General features: G+C 33.8%; 1 protein-coding gene across 1 annotated transcript; it reads right to left on the bottom strand.

The window, feature by feature from the left end:
• Positions 1-11,254: 11,254 nt before the first annotated feature.
• Positions 11,255-17,155, bottom strand: LOC126696463 ((+)-neomenthol dehydrogenase-like). Its single transcript, XM_050393200.1, has 4 exons — positions 17,136-17,155; positions 16,778-17,024; positions 16,353-16,421; positions 11,255-11,317 (listed from the first exon to the last, which is right to left on the bottom strand). Exons 1-4 carry the CDS (start codon positions 17,153-17,155, stop codon positions 11,255-11,257), a joined length of 399 nt encoding a protein of 132 aa, XP_050249157.1.
• Positions 17,156-18,292: the final 1,137 nt, after the last annotated feature.

Here is an 18,292-nt window from a genome sequence, read left to right on the forward strand (position 1 = left end):
AGAAGGAATCAAAAATGACTGGTAGCTTGGAATACAAGGCATTGTACCTTTGGCTTCTCAACTTGGAATGCATCACATATTTTTGGGATCATGATCTTCTAGATATAAGTTCTTTTCAACGTATTTATTCCGGGATCAGACAAATAGTTGATTTTTTTTTCCAATTGTGCTGGTCTGAAAAATCAGTGTGATAGTGTGATACAATGATGAGTGTGGCTGTGCAAGTTTGACAATTCAAAAGAAGAAAGTGTTCAAGGAGTTTCCTTGATAATAATTTCTGCGATAGCTAAATCTAGAATTAAAGAATTTTGACTTTTTTTTTTTATAAGACTAAGGGAGTCTAACTAAAAGATCACAGTAAATAGAATTGAATTACTTACGCCCCAAATGAAAACAACAAAATTGTTGGAGGTGGCTCATATTTGTTAATCGGCCACAGAGTTGGGAGCCCTATGGGTGTTGTAAAAGAGTGGAGTGGAGCACAGCAGGCAAAACAGAACAAAGAGAAGTTATAATGGATGAGATCTTAAAAAAAAAAAATACTAGTACATATTTAGCAATTTAGCAAACTCAAAAACCAACACCCTTCATTTCCAAGCAAACACGTACTATTTATTTGTCAAAACTCATACGGAGGCCTTCTAAGTTCTTTGAAATCTACCATGTTGTCTATACTTAAATGATTTGTGAATGGCCTCTTATCACCTAAGTTGAGATGAATTACACTGGTTGTCCTTATATATGAACTTGGTGCTCATCATCTTTTACGGTAACAAAGATATCAAAACGCTATCCTTGCACTGATACCATATGTTGTGCAACATCTATGAATTATGCTAAGGACACAACTTTTGGCACAACTTTGTGTCACAACTCGCCACATGGCAAGTTGTGATTGGTAAGAGTGTGCCCATTAACATACTCTTACCAATTACAACTCGTCATGTGGCGAGTTATGGCACAAAGTTGTGCCAAAAATTGTGTCCCTAGCATAATTCAAAATCTATACACACCCAAACACTTCATATATATACTAGTTTCAGCTACATGTGCAAGGCACGTGCTAGCCAGTATGTTAAATAGTGATATAAGATCAAGTGTAGAACCTACCATAGCTTTCACACCCATAATATAAATCCCACATCTACAATAAATTCCAATTGAAGAAGACACATATATTATATTTCATGAAATAATGAAAAAAATATTATTATATGTCATAAAAATTGATATTTTTCTTCACTTCTTATACTTCTAATTCTGTTTCTGGTCCACATTTCTTACTCTTCCAAAGGTTTAGGAATATTATTATATGTCATAAAAATTGATTTTTTTCTTCACTTCTTATACTTCTAATTTTGTTTCTGGTCCACACTTCTTACTCTTCCAAAGGTTTAGGCTCTCAAGTATCCGTTGTCTTAAGTCATAAAACCTTCATAAGTTGACATCGCCATATCACACAAGGTGACCACCTATTTAGGAATGAATGTTGTTTACTGCACCATACATACAATACAAACTAACAAACAAAATTCTTTTATGTAACATAGGAAAGAACAAAATCAAGTAATCAGTTGTATCTACTATCTAGCAAGACAAATTGCTAAAATAGAATCAGATCAATGTTAGTGTATAGCAAATTTTTTGAAAAGTAATGTAATAACATCTATTCGCAAACCTATATATTACTAAAAGTTGAAGCGTAGCGTTTAATGCTGCTGCTCTCACGTCTCACGTTACGCCACATCAGCTGCCACGTCATTCTTTTTTAAAATATAATTTGTCCTTCAATTTTAAAATTGTTTTTACAATTTTCAGCCCTATAAATGCAGTCCACTACTTATTTATTTACTTCCACTATCACCTTATAATAAATTCAGCCCACTACTTATTTATTTATTTCCAGTATCACCCTATAATAAATCTGTATAATTAATCCAACCTACCTCTTATTTATTTAGTTCCACTATCAAACCCAACCCAAAGCCTTTTCAGTTCAATTTTAGGGTTTTGTGTGAGCATTTTAAGCTTAAAGGGAAAAAAAAAAACAAAAAACAAAAAACACAAAAAAAAAAAAAAACAAAACGTTGAAGCCTTTCAAGCTTTCGGGGTTTTTTTTTTTTTTTTTTTTTTTTTAAAAAAATTTTCTTATAATTGTTTTTAACATCTATTTTTTTAATATTTATACTTCTCCAACCTCTCTCTTCCTTACCATTTCATCTCTCCACTACTTCTTCAATCTTTCTCCCTCCCTTACCTTTTCATTTCCCCACTATCCTCTACATTAATATCATTACTCCTCTTTCCATTCATCTTCCTTTATTTTTGTCTCTTCTTATTCACACCCTCTTACTATAAATTTGTTATTATCTCTTCTATTCTATGCATAGTTTTCCCTCACAAAAAAAAAAAGGTTCCCTCTCTCTCTCTGTCTCTAAATTTTTTGATGGATTTTTTTTATTTTTCTTGCATCTCTACTTTAGGTTGATAATTTTTTATATTCTTTAAAACTCTATTTTAGGTTAATGCGATTTAGTTTTGTTTTTTAAATTGTGACTTAGTTTTGTTTTTTAAATTGTTGTTGTTGTTGTTGGTTTCTCTCTCTCTCTTTGATTGTTAAATGTTATCCTATTGCACTCTAAAGAATTAAATATAGCATATAAAAATATAATATTATTCTATTACATAGCATGATTTGGATAATTTGGTATTTATTTTGTTACGTAGCATGATTTTTTATAGTGCTCAATTTAGATGTTAAACTATGAGACTTTACTAATTTTTGTTTATTTTCTAATCCTTTGTGGTGGACAAAGTACTCTTAATAGTTGTATTAGAAGTACTCTATAATGCCATTTATTTAAAGAAAAGCAAATGTTAGCCAAACGAAAATAATCGGATAGGTGATAAATTTTAACTTTTGCAATTTTATTTTTATTATTATTATTTTATAACAATGCATGTATAGAAATTTAATTCTTAGATTTTGGTAATAATTGTTTATTTGATAATATGTTTTGAGCGGCCGAAATTATAATTTCTACAAAGAAAATAACCTTAATAGATTATCAAAAACAAAATTTTATCCTTATATTGGTTCAATTAATCATTGTTAAGTTTTATTAATTTTTTTTAGTTTACGTTTTTTTGGTGTTTTGGATTGTTCCTATATTACATTTATGATTGTTCCTATAATAAATAAAAATATAATTACGAAATACATTACTCATTATTAGATTAGTTTAAATTGTAAATTTTTTTTTAATAAAACCACCATAAAAATAATTATCACGCACAACGTGCAGGTTCACGGCTAGTTTTAAATAAAAGTCTGAAATGATATGACACTCTTGTTCAAGATACATGATAATGCTCACCATTAATCAAAATGAGGAAAATATAACATGTATAGCTGGACCAAATCTTTTTTATAAAGAACTGAAAAATAGAATCCCTTGGACCAAGCTACAAACAATGACCAAGAGATCATGAGGTTCCTAATTAGTAAGCACCCATTAGAATCTATCACAAGTATTCAAAGCGATTACAACAAACAACAACATTTTCATGATTTTAGGATTCTTACTGTCATTGTCCAGTTTACACTACGTACAATGAGACTTTAGAGAATTTGATTGAACAATAAAAATCTGAACAAAATATTTATTTTTGAACAATGAACTGAAACTCTTGGCAAAGTTAGAGGCAATCCTTGCAATGAAACTAAATTGTTGATAGTAAAAGTATATTTCTAAAGAACTTGCAATACTTCAAAAGGAAGTCTAAACCAATTCCCTATTTTAAAAAAAAAGCATAATTTTAAGGCTGTAGTGTTTTCAGTGTTGTAGAGCCTAAATTGAGAAAATGGCCTAAACATTTACTCTACAATAACATAATGGAGTATTAGAGTATCAGTCCATGCCTCTTTTTTAACTACTCAAATACTTCTACATAGGAAGCTTTCATAAAACATTTTGCATGCAACACAAATACCTTAAAGAATTGATTTCCAAAATCAAGATGGAGTCTCAATTTTTTAATCCAAACATAGCTAACTCATAACAAAATCATATAAATACAACACCCATAGTCAATTGAGCCTAAATTTGCAAACAACAAAAAATTTGGAAAAACCTTTCAAACAAAAACTTTATATATATATATATATATATATATATATTAAATAAATAAAAAACTTCTGATTGCACATCTATACATAAGTGTCTACTCCCATCATTTCCGCTAACCTTTCTCACCAACTTCCCTGCTCCAACCATCATTACAACCTTCAGATGAAATTGGATAGTTACAGGTAAAGAAAATAGCTCAATCTTGCATACTCTTTAACATGGAAATGATGAACAGTTCTATCACATTGGAAAGGTCGTTTAGAATAATGAAACCTCATAATATCAAATTTTTATGTAATTAAATTTCATGAAAGAATGAAAGGGCATAATCCTAGCACATACAAGTGATAAAGTTTTTTTTTTTGTGTGGGAAAAATAAAGGAGATAAAAGCTGAAACTGAAATTTTTTTGTTAAAAGTAAATAGAAAAAAAAAAAAAAAATTGACTTTTGGAGTAATGAGACTCACTTGACAATAGAATGGGGCCCACTTTAGGAGCAAAGATAAACTAAAAAAGTAAAATGAATAACTATATATTCGTGATGTCAAACAAAAAGGCCACACATATGTGAATTCACATACCTTTTGTTGCTCCCGTTTCAGCTTTTATTTCCTCCTTGTGTATTCAGAATCTATTGTGAATAGCTGTTTCCAAAAAAAAAAAAAAGGAGGGAGGGGGGGTGGGGGGGGGAATATATATCAAATCACTCAGTAGCGCTAAAAATTGTTCTATTCTCCAAAGTTTGAACTACCCTGAACTTCTAATCATGTAAAACTGTGTAAATCTACTGCACAGAAACAAAGAGACACTTGAGGATTTTAGGAGGAAAATAAGAGAATGAGAAGAGGATTTGCCCATTTGGGCATTTCAAGAGAGGGCAAAATCAAAAAAGCAGTGCCGGCTGAATATTGGAGCAAGAGAGGCGATCGCCTAAGGCCCCAAGTAAAAAAAAAGACCCCCAAATTTTAACCAATAGGGTTATTTATAATCAATAAATAAAATAATTTTTTTTACCAGATGAAAAACAAATAAAAAATATAGAAAAATGCAACGTCCACAATATTTTTTACAACACTTTTACAATTATGCTAAGTAGCAAGTTGTTACAACCTGTTATTGATGGAAAAAAACTAATTATAGTGATATTTTCAAAGAGAGAGAAAAGAAAAAGAAAGAGAAAAAACTTAAAACCTAGGATTTGTTGTAAAAAAATATTTTGAATGTTGTACTTCTAAAAAAAAATAAGAATAATAATAAGAGTTTAGTTAGCAAACTTTTACTAGTTCTCGTCTAAGTCCACCACTAACACCACTCTTTTATTTACTATTATCAATCTACCATATCAATAAGTATGAAAAATTTTGTCACATTTTTTCTGTTTATAAAATTTCTATAAAAAAAAAAATCTACATAGTTTATGTTAATTAGTAGTAATTTTGCATTCAAAACAAGATGATCAATTTTCGCCTTAGGCCCCCAAATATATCAAGCCGCCCCTGCAGAAAAGTGAGAGAGTGAGAGACATACTCGCGGCACCACATAAGCTTTCCATCTCATATCTCCCTGTGCTATCCCATCTCTCTCCATTTTTCTTTCCAAAACTGTGCATTTTATTATGTGAGCAAACGAATCCCTTTATTTTTCTTAAACCTAAAGATTATGTTGAAAGTGAAGCGCTATCCTCTCCGATTGCATTACACACGCCGCCGCATAAGCTTTCTTCAATGCATCCATTTTCTGCAACCCAACACAAACACGCACAATTTTTTTTTTTTTTCAATTTCAAATCTTCACTTATATTTTATAAAAGAAAAGACAAAAAACAAAAAAACAAAAACAAAAACAAAACAAAACAACAAGATAAAAATCAAAGTTTAAAAAATTAAGGAAAACAACAATGTTGTATAATCGGCGGTGGTGGTAGTTACCAACTTACCATTACCTGGGCTTGGTCTTCCATGAGTGTTGAATCTTGAATGGAATGTGCGTTGTTTTGGGGCTCTCTCTCTCTGAGTTCGAGAGTTTTTGATTGTGATTAGAGAGTGATACTTGTATTGTGATGAGGTGAGAATGTTAAACCACAAACCAGTAAAAAGTTTTATTTGGTCCTCTACTTCTCTCTCTTAACTTTCAGGAAACCCACAGGCCACACCCACCCACAATCTCCACCAAAGTCTCTTCCCATCCTTTAAACCACACAATTCTCTCCCCATACAAACCTACAGCCCTTTGTGTCTGTGCCTTATCTCACCAAATATGTACGGATTGCACCGGCACCACACACGTACTCAACTCAAGCTTATCTCTCTGTTGAGACTGTCAGAAGAAGAAGATTGACAGTTTTTAGACCCCTTAAACAATTGATTAAACCTAGGTAATTAGCCAAGTTGTTACTTAGTCCAATTAAACAAGTCAAGGTTATCATAATAATAAAGATCAAATCATGGAAAGCAGCGGAAAATAAATAACACAAGATATGATCACTCAGGAAACCAAACCGGTAAAAACCTGGGGAGGATTTGACCTAGCTATCCTCAAGGTAAACTTGAATCCACTATCTTGAAAGAATCGAAGTTCATACAAAAGGACTTACAAGCACCCCCGCTTGACTTCCTAATGCTACCAACTAGTAGCTTGAATGGAAAAAGAGTAATCCACGGAATCCCGTTAGCTTGAATTTGGTTATTACAAAGGCAGTTCTATGCAATCTATTCCGTCAAGTCAAGCTATATAAAATTAGCGCAAGCCTGAGGTGTTCCAATTTTATTCCAAAAGCTCAAGGCAAAAGGACAGTCCCTCAATAGGTGGATAATAGATTCATCTTGGCATTGACACAGTGGGCAGCAAGTATTACATGAGATACCCCTGGTATTAAGAATCTGCCTAACTGGAACACTGTGGTGGAAACACAGCCATATAAAATGCTTAATTTTTGGAAGTGTATCCAACTTCCATAGCCATTTACCCGAAAAAGATTGCAAACCCTTGTCCTCTGCACTCGCCAAATCATAAGCTGAAGCAGCACTAAAATCACCATCTTTAGAATACTTCCAAGCTAGGGTATCTTCTTTTTCCCCATACATCTGCATCAGGTTGGCAATAATTTTTCCCCGAACTTCAAAAGGAAGATTAAAAGATATTTTTTCAAAACACCATCTTCCCACCTGGAACATATCAGTAATGGTGAAATTAGCCTCATGTCTCATAAGCTCAATTAGCTCCCTAACCGTGCCTCCTTTAACCCATTTACTCTCCCAAAAATTAAGCTTAGAGTTAGTTCCCACATACCAACATACACCTTTTTCAAACACATTGAAACCCGCCTTGACAACAGTCCAAATGAGGGAGCATGTCAGTTTATCCGGATCCTTAGATCGTCTTCTAGATTGAGAGCAATATTTATTAAGCACAACTTTGGCCCATAATGCATCCTTTTCCTGATAGAGCCGCCAATTTAGTTTGGCAAGAAGAGCAATATTCCTTGCCCTAGTTGCTTGTATGCCTAACCCACCCTCATTTTTAGATTTGATGATTTTGTTCCAACCAACTAGGTGTAATTTTTTCTTTTCCATGGTGGAGCCCCATAGGAAATCCCTGTTAATTTTATCAATTTTTTCACAGAGATGTATAGGAAGTGCAGCCCCCCGCATCACATAATTAGGGATAGTTGTCATTACAGATTTGACCAACACAGTCCTCCCAGCAAAAGATAAAAATTTAGCCTTCCACCCGGAGAGTTTAGAAATAATCTTTTCAGCAATGAAATTGTATTAGGATCTGCCAACACCTTTGTGTCTTAATGGAAAGCCCAAGTACTTACCCAGACAAGAAGTAGCTTGAATGTTTAGAATGGCACTGATGTTCTCCTTAACCCCATCCTGAGAATTCGGGGAAAAATAAATTCTAGATTTATCTAGGTTCACAAGTTGCCTCGATTCTGCACAAAATTTTCCAACACCTCCTTGATAGCCTTAGCTCTAGCAAGATTAGCTTTAGGAAAGAGCAAGAGGTCGTCGGCAAAAAACAAATGAGATATCTCCACATTATCTTTGGAAGCTTTCAAAGGGGTCCACTTCTTTTCCATGCAACTCTTATTTATTAAGAAACCAAGATACTCCATACAAAGAATGAATAGGTATGGAGAAAGAGGATCACCTTGGCGAATCCCTCTAGAAGGCATAAAAGTCTCAAGTTTGCCTCCATTGAATAATATAGAGGTGCTAGTAGATGATACACAGCTCATGATCAAGTTTATGAGAACATGAGGAAAATGAAATGCTCTAAGCACTTTACGTATAAATGACCACTCAAGACGATCATATGCCTTGGCAAGGTCAATTTTGATTGCCATAAACCCCAACTTTCCTTTCTTATTATCCAGTGTATGAATCAACTCCTGTGCTATGACTACATTATCCAAGCCCCTTCTTCCTGGCACAAAGGCGGCCTGGTTAGGAGACACCAACTTGTCAAGAAAAGGTCTGATATGCCCCACAATAATCTTAGTGACCACTTTATAAATGGTATTACATATGCTGATTGGCCTATAATTGCTAAAGCTTTCCGGGTTAAGGCACTTCGGAATAAGGGTAATCTGTGTTTCATTCAAGTATTCTGGCACCCTTCTCGTATCAAAAATGGAAATGACTTCATTACACACAGAGTGTTTAACATCTTCCCAAAAGTACTGGAAAAAACCAGCATGCAGGCCATCACCACCAGGCGCTTGAAAAGGCTTCAATGCCCACAGGCCTTGCCTTATTTCCTCTTCCATAACAGGATCACTTAGGTAATCCCCATCTTCCTTAGACAAAAAGCAGCAAGCAAAATTTTCCATATCAGAGGAAAGAGTAGAGAAGGCCATCTCGGTCTTAAACAACTTCTTATATTCTGACAAAAAGAATTTTTTAACCCCAGCTTCATTAGTAATCCATTCACCCACTAAATTCTTAATACTCTTGATTTTATTCCTGTGTCTCCTCACAAGGGTGCAAACATGGAAAAATGAAGTGTTTCGATCCCCATAAGCAGCCCAATTAAGACGAGATTTGAGCGCCCAATACTCCTCTTCCTGTTGCATGATTGCTGAATACTCCCCAGTCAAGTCTTTTTCAAGCTAAATGAGAAAATGGCTGGGTCTATTTGCAAGGGCTTTTTGAACACCATACAACCTGGCAAGTACTTTTTTTTTTTTTTTTTTTTTTTTTTTTTTTTTTTTTTTTTTTTTTTTCGGGTAAAAATATTTCCAAAAACTGATATGTTCCATTGCTTAGCATTCTCTGTGAATTTCCTTATGGCTGAGCCCAAATTCACTTCCAACTCCCAAGCTTTCTTGACAACATTAGGAAAATCAGGATGATGAATCCACATTTATGGAATCTAAATGGCCTCTCTTCATCAACCGGGGAGGGGGGGGGGGTGAGAAAGTTTAAGAAGCACAGGACAGTGATCAGAGAAAATTCTTGGCAAATGGGTCACTGAAGCCTCTGGAAAAAGTAATCTCCAATCCGGATTAGCAAAGCAGCGATCTATGTGTTCCAAAATTAGGTCTGAAACTTGTCTTGAATTAGTCCAGATGAATTTAGACCCAGAAAACCCAAGATCAAGCAGATTACAATTGTCCAAACACTCTTTGAAATCAAGTGCTCGGCTAAGATTAATCTATCTACCCCCAAGTTTATCCTCCCCACACAGAACCTCATTGAAATCTCCAAGGAGCAACCAGGGAAGCTTATGCAGTTTAGCTACTTGCATTAAATTAGACCATAAAATTTTTCTTTCATTTATACGAGGGCTAGCATAAATAGGAGTAATAAGCCAAGTAAGGTTTGAATGACATACCTTGACAGTTGCATGGATCTCTTGCTCCGTGGTTGACAGCACAAAAACTTCAACATCCTCTTTCTTCTATAAGAGCCAGAGACCACCAGCATAACCAACAGTTTCAGTAACGAAAAGGCCATCAAAGGGAAGTTCCTCAATGATCTTGGCAGCTCTAACACCACCAACTCTAGTCTCAGTAAGGATCAATATGGAGGGAAAATGATTTACCATAATCTCCATAACACGTCTCTTAAAATCCAGGTTTAGGGAACCTCTACAATTCCACATTATGATATTCATTTTTGCACAATGATTGTTAGGAATTTCTAGTGGATTAGTCCCCATCCTAGCTGAGGCAATCATGCTCCATCCCAACCTCCTCAGTAGATCCTTGGAAGCCATCCAATCTGGTTTCCACATCATCATGTAACTCAATATCCCTTGTATTTCCTCCCTGCAGCATAGAAGAAGATCGCATCTCTCCATGTGTTGGACTGTTTGAAATAGCTTCATGGTTGGAAAATTCCCTAGATGGGATGTCACCGAGCCTCTGAAGTCTATCACCTTCCTTTCCTGAACAAGCCATCTGAATTCGTCCAAGTGAGGCTGCACCAATGGACATCTTAGCAAGTTCAACTCCTAAGCAACTGCCTCTGATATCACTGGTGCATCCGTGAGAAAGCTCCACCATGAGTTTGGAGTTGTTCCCCATGCTGGTATATACAAGAAAAACCAAGCCCCTTCTTCATATATTAAAATTTTTAAGCATTTAAACTTGAAATCAAAGCAAACACAAAAAAACACAACTCACCCTTGCTCTGCTGCAGCCTTGGAATCACAATCCTCTGCTTGATGACTGTCTGTGTGAACAAAAACAAAATACCTATAAATCTAAAATCCTCAAAAGCCTATAACATTCAACAGAACCATGAAAATATAAAGAATAGGCCACAATTTTTTTTTTTTTTTTACCTTGTGCCATCTCAAGGACCTCAATGGATTGTTAGCCAAAACCACAACTCATCGAGGCTTGGGCTAAACCATAGGGTCCCTTCAGATCAGAGATAGAGCCTCTAATCTCTTTACCTCCAACAACCAAAATGGCATTCTACTGAGGATTACAAATTAGATTGATTCATCTATGAAAAGCCAATCCTACATCGCAGCATACACCAAATTCATAGGATATTAGTAAGAAATAAAAATAACCCCAAACTTTTATTCATATACATATATACATAATTACATACATGATATGACAAAAGAACACCTAATAGCAAATATTAACATACAAAAATGATCTAATCTGAGTAAAAATCCAAACTTTCAATCTCACACGCAGAGATAATTGCAAAGAAGAACACCTACAAATAGCAAACACAACACAAATTCAACCTGAGTAAAAATCCAAACTTTCATTCATATAGTCTAAATATAACACTAAATATTCTGGCCCATCTGAGTTTACCAAACTTTCACACAAACATACGCACAAAAACTCAAAACTTAGTATTTTGGGAGAATTGAGCTCCGAATTTTTGATACTGAAAGCGAACACCAAAAATCCTCAATTTCCTTCCCTTTCTTTCCATTTTTCCCCAATTTTCAGAGCAACAATAATTTTGTAGTGCCAAATAAGTAAATAAAACAAAGTTTCAAACCTGTAATCGTCTATCTCTTGCACATCCACCAACCAACAGAGATCACAAACAGCGTTTGAGGCTTTAAGCACCATTTTTCCTAGCTTTTCTCTCATGCAGATCGACTGCAAATGTTCTTGGGTTTCAAATTTTTTTGTTGATCTGGATTAGTAGAGAGAGATCGGTTCTGAGGCTGGGTTGTGAAGGAGTTGAATCACAGTACAGATTGGTGGTTTGGGAGGAAAAGAAAGAAGAAAAAAATTCATGTAGAGAGAAGATGAAGAAGATAAGAGGCAGTAAATGGTGAGTCCCTGTTGTTTGAGTTTATCTTTAAATTTTGACTGAATTGTTGTTCTCTTCAAATGCACCGTTTTAACTTCACAAGAAGACAAAACTTGACTAAACCAAAAAAATATTGTAGAGAAGCTCAGGGAGTGTTTGGATTTCATGTTTCCATAACTCATAACTCTGTTTCCATCACCCATAACTCAAAAATGGTGGAACCCATTACTAAGAGGCTTGTTTTGATTTCATGTTTCCATAACTCATAATTCTGTTTCCATCACTCAATTCTCTGATTTTTGAGTGACGAGTTATGGAAACTGAAAACACATTTTAGGTGTTTTCAATTTCCATAACTCTATTTTCAATGGCATTTTCGTAATTAAAACTACATATGGGTCCCACGGTCAGAGTCAGCCGCAACTTTTGACCCTCTTTTCTTTTTTTTTTTCTTCACTGGGTTTGGTGAGTTTGGTTTCTTCATCATCTTTTTTTTTTTTTTTTTCTTTTTCCTTTCACACTCTTCTTCTTCTTCTTTCACTGGGTTGGGTTTTTTTTTTTTTTTTTTCACTGGGTTTGAGCTCCTCACCGGATCGTACTCCTTGATCATCGACAACATCACCCCAACCAATGTCAGTTGCCCTGAGTCTTCCTGCATCGGTGATGGCATTGCTAAAGCTGCAAACGACGTCATGCTCTTCGGCTGCACCGCCAGTGTCGGATGGGGGTTTTGGCCTTGATTTGAGATTTGAGAATGGTTTGCAGCGGAGCGAAGACCAAAGAGGACTTGCGGAGAGGCAACGGAGCCATCTTGGCATTGCTGGACCAGACGGTGGTGTTGCTGGGCTTGTCTTCGTCAGCCGAAAAGGGTGGAGGGAGGTCTCCATACAACCCAATGCAGAAAAGACCAAAAAGAGAGAGATGAGAGAGAGAGAGAGAGAGAGAGAGAGAGAGAGAGAGAGTTTTTAGGGGCTATGAGTGAATTAGGCATGGGTCTTACAAAATAGTAGAAATATTTGAGTGATGACAAGTTGAGTAATGGTGCCAAACAGACTTCATGTAGGGAGTTAGGGTATTTTAAGTGGTGAGTGATGAGTGACAAAAATTGAGTGAGGAGTGATGAGTGATGAAAACAGGGTCTTATTCACTCTTTTTATATAATTAATAGATAGAAATATAAATAGAAATAGGGAGAGAGAGAGAGAGAGAGAGAGAGATATACATATATATATATATTTTTAAACTGCAGTTCTATTAAAGCTACGGACCAGAACAACCAGGGGAATCTCCCTTGCATACAGCCTCTAGAGAGGGAGGGAGATTTACATATGAAAAGCAAACATTACTAGAAGAGTGGTGAAACACGTCACACACCATACATCTTTCCATCTGTTTAGGGTATACAAATCTTGTTTCTTTGTGTGTGTATATATATATATATATATATATATATATATTTTGGTTGGTTTCCCACAGTGTTTTCTCAAAAGTTTCAACCAGAGATTAATCACTATTCGCGACGGGTGGGCCCATAACAGGGTAAATCACTGGCCTAGGGAGTTTTTTCAAAGTGCTGGTGCCCGGACTTGAACTGGAGAGCTCCCAATTAAACCCAAAACAACCACTTTCATTACTTTATTTAATATCCTTTGCCATTTATCTACCATCTTAGGGTTTTTTTTTTTTTTTCACTTACTTCCTTGCACTCATGCAAAACTTTGGGACCAGAAATATCAATGTCATCCTGTTTTTTTTTTTTTTTTTTTTTTTCTCATCTCATCATGCTAGGGGTGTGCAACCAACCCGCCAACCCACTAAAACCAACCCGACCCAACCCAACCCGTCAGGTTGGATCGGTTTTTAGGGCTTCGTGGGTTAGGTTGGGTTACAAAATTTTTTTTTGATAGCGGGTCAGGTTGGGTTTAGGTCATAAAATTCCAAACCCGCCAAATCCAACCCGACCCACCCATATATTTAATATATATATTTAAAATATATTATATAATTAATAAATTTTTTAAAATAACTAGCTCTTCTTATCCTATATAAAAGCCAATTAGTTCACACAAACCCCAATAAATTAGTGTTGTTTGCTTTTAAGGAGTTACATTGATACTAATTTTTGGGTTTTTTTTTAAATATATTTATATTTATATTTATATTTTTTTTTCTATTCAATTTATTAATAATAATTATTATTATAAATTTGTCTAACCCATGGGTTCAACCCGACCCATGTAGGTTGGGTTGAATTTTTTTTTACCTACCATGGTGGGTTGGGTCAAAAATCCCCTTAACCCGACACATGCATACCCCTACATCATGCCATAATAACTACCACATGCATAAAAAATTACAGTTTCAAACATTTCTCACAACACAACATTTGTGGTAAATTTAAATTTGATGATTTTTTTTTTTTTTTTTTTTTTTTTTTTTTTTTTTTACAGTTTCAACATTTTTTTTTTTCATCTCATCATGCTATGTCTACATCCACAACATTTCTCACAACACTTTAATAAAAAATAATTTGTGGTAAATTATTATTGGTTCTAATTTAAACTTACTAATGAAATTACTTTTTTACCTAACAATAATAACTCGTAACAACCTACTACTTATGATTTGTTGTGAAATGTTGTAGACATAGCATTTCTCTTGTGAAAATGTTAAGACATCTTGTTGTTGTCTTAATATATTTACAACTGCTGAAGCATCAATTCTTTACAAGTCAAAATAAAATATAACAAAATTATAAAGGTATTATGAAAATATTGTACCATTCTGTTGTGTTTCTAGATTTTTTTTTTTTTTTTTTTGGTTTAGTTAATTTTTTTGAGCCAAAATTCATTGCTTTACATACAGTTTTCTTGAGTAGACTTTTTGTATTTTTTATTGTATTTTTATATTTATGCACCATTTTACGTGAAAACACATAGTTTTATACGAAAGAAAAAAAATACTTAAGATTAAAACACTTTTCATCCTTTTTGTTTGGGGTAGTTCACAATTCCTTCTTAAACTTTAAAATCAAGCAATTTTTCCATTAATATTTTGAAAAATAGCAAATTTGTCATATTGTTATTTTCTCGGTTAAATCCTAATGAAAGCTTATGAATCTTAAAATATATCAATTGTGTAATGTCTAAAATACTCCCACTAAATTTTAACATCTCAAAAAAAAATTTCTCGTATTTTGAGTTTTAGATGGTAATAATGCTTAGAAAGTTTGAATTGTGATATAAGATGTTTTATTTATTACTTAGAGGACATTGATTTTCTAGGTTTAAATCTTCGAAACTTATAATTTATCTAATGGAAAATTCAATGACACATGCCTTTTGTTATCTTCTTCTTCTTTTTTTTCTTTTTCTTTTTTGCCTAAAATGGGTGTTCATTAAAAACTAAGTAAGCTAAACATTGCACCTAGACTCATGTAGAATGATAAAGAAAAAAGTATGAATGACAAAATTTTTATTGTGTATGGTTGAAGATATTTGATGAAGAGTTTCAATTGTAGCATATAAAATCATTTATTACAAAAATTTAAATACTGTGATAATGTCTTAGCAAAAATCAGTTGCTTAGGGCCCGTTTGGTCATAGTTTTCAAAAATTGTTGTTTAAAAAGATGTGGAAATTGTGGTTTAAAAAGTGTTGTTGAAAAATGTATTTTTAGTATGAATAAAACAAAAAAATGTGTTTGGTATCATGGTTTAAATAACATTTTTCAATGTTCAAAAAATATAAAATGTGTTTAGTATGTGTGTTTTGAATGATAAAAAAAGCTAACCAAAGTACAAAATAAATATATTTCAAATTAGGAGAGAGAACATGGTGGGCCCATAAATCAGGAGAGAGCCAAAACATTTTAAAAAAAAACTGACGAAAGTATGAAAAAGCTGATCGAAGCACTAGTGTTTGTTGTTTGAGATAATTACGGAATTGCCACTAAGCACTAGTGTTTATTGTTTAAAAGCTATCCGGAACTGATTTCAAAAGTGGGTTTTATAACATTGGTTTTTGAACAATGTTTTCCAAACAACAGGGACAGAACTGATACACCAAACACATTTTTTTTGTTTTTGGACACTAGTGTTCAGTGTTTAAACACTGAACACTAGTGTTTAAACATGGTGACCAAACGGCCCCTTATTATTGGGAAATGAGGATATTCATTATTGGGAAATGATGACTAATATAATAAGACTTTTATTACATTCTTCCTTTGGGAGTTTTAAATAGATTATTTACTTTCAACCTACAGGCTACAAGAGGGCTTTTGGCTGGACAAAACTGGTTTGGCTTATGTTTCTTTCTTACTTTGTTAGGAATTAAACAATGATCAAAAAGAGCTATATAACAAGATAATGTCTAATCCTGAAGTTACAATCAAGTAACTCTTCCTCAAAGTTACATCCAAGTACAATCACTGTTCTTTTTTGGCAAAGAAAAAATATCATACTTACAGAACTTACCATATCATTACCTGAATCAGCTAAAGCATCACCATCAATTATAGCTCCAGGAATCCCCGCGTTGTTGACCTGCATAGAAATTTAAGATTTGTTATCATTTATTTTATATTGTAAGTTCAACTTATGAACAAGATATAACTCATAGCAAGTATTGTCGAGAATCTCTAATCTTTTGATAATTGACCAATCATATCAAAATTTTCAATTTGCAGTAAATAAGATGCGATTATAACAAGAGCAGTCTACAACAAATTTTTAAGCAAGGTATAGTGTTAACTGCTTAGACTCTACAGTCTACACTCATATCAATATTTCCAATACCTTCTACCCCTCTCTTTCCTATTCTATGTCATTCATATTCAAAATAAATAAATATACAAAATTCAAATGGCTCGTTTAAGCACCAGGAACATTTTCAAACTTACCAATATATCAAGCTTCCCATATTTGGTTTTAATGAAATCTGCTAAGGAAGATATACTAGCATGGTCAGCCACATCAAGCTGATGAAATACCACATGGTCAGATAGCCCAGACTCTCTCAGCTTTTCAACAGCTTCAAGGCCTTTTTTCTCATCTCTAGCAGTTAGCACCACCATGATCCCATTTGAGGCCAATTTCCTGCATATTCCAAAACCAATCCCCTTATTGGCCCCTGTAACAACTGCATACCTGAAAGGAAAAAGTAAGTAAAAAAATTAAAACAAATAAAAAGAAAAGTATAAATAAATTGCAGTGTCATAGCACTGTTACGAAAACAAAATGAGAGAAGAAGCAAAGTACTTTTTTGTTGCTTCTGCCATTGATGATAAAACTTGGGACACTTTTGTAACAAGTGAAAGCAGTGCTAAACTGCTTGAATAAGAAGAAATTCAGCTGTGAGACATGTTCACGTGTGGGTTGAATTGTGCCCCATACTAATGACTGAGTTCCTATCAAAAAATAAAAAATAATGACTTGGTTAGCAAAAAGTAATTTTTGTTTTTGTTTTCGGTATGCCTAGGACACAAAATTTGACCAATCTTTTTTTTATAGTTAATATTATCTGAGTGATTGGTTCAAAATTTTACTTTGGCTTTTGCTTTTGGTAAGCATAGGACACAAATTTTGACAACATTTTTATAGTAGATATTGTCTGACTGATTGGTGTGCACAGCAATATAGGTGAGGTTTAGAAGTTTTAACTCTCAACATTAATCAAAAGAGATGGCGACGAACCCGACTTAAAGTTGGCTAACAATAAGCTGATCTTTTTTTTTTTTTTTTTTTTTCATCACCATCTCCTTTGTTTACTAGTTATTTTTCTTGAAATAAAGCTAAATATTGAAAACAAGTATATACTAAATATATTAAATGCTTAATTGGTTAGTTTTTATAATATCTTCCGAAATTATAAGAAGATAACATAGGTAAAATACTAAATTAAAATATAATAAAAGAGATGTGGTTTTTAATTGCTAATGTGGCACTGTTATTTTAAGGATTTCATTAATAAATTAATGATATGGCATACTACCAACCATTTAATTCAAAATGAAGGGTCAAGATGATGTGGTAAAGTACCCAATAAATTCTAAAGGATTTAATCCTGAAAGTGTGTAATATTAGACAAGGAAAAAAATAGACAAGTGGATTTCCAACGGGCCAAAGCCCAACGGTCACTATGCATATTAAATGTTCAACGGGCTAAAAGAGGTCCAGAAGTGTGTTATATTAGCCAATGAAAAAATAGACTAGTGGGTTTCCAATAGGCTAAAGTTCAATGGTCACTATGCACATTAAACGCGCTAATCCAAATAGTCAATGAACACTAACGGGATGAAAAAGAGAAAAAATTAAGGCTCAAAACAAAACTTGTTGGATCATACACATGCATTGTGACAAGCCATTCACTCTGTCACTCACTCATGAGTTATATGTATATGCCCTAAGCCCACTAT

This window comes from Quercus robur, chromosome 8, assembly GCF_932294415.1.
Source record: "Quercus robur chromosome 8, dhQueRobu3.1, whole genome shotgun sequence".
Taxonomy (NCBI): Eukaryota; Viridiplantae; Streptophyta; class Magnoliopsida; order Fagales; family Fagaceae; genus Quercus; species Quercus robur.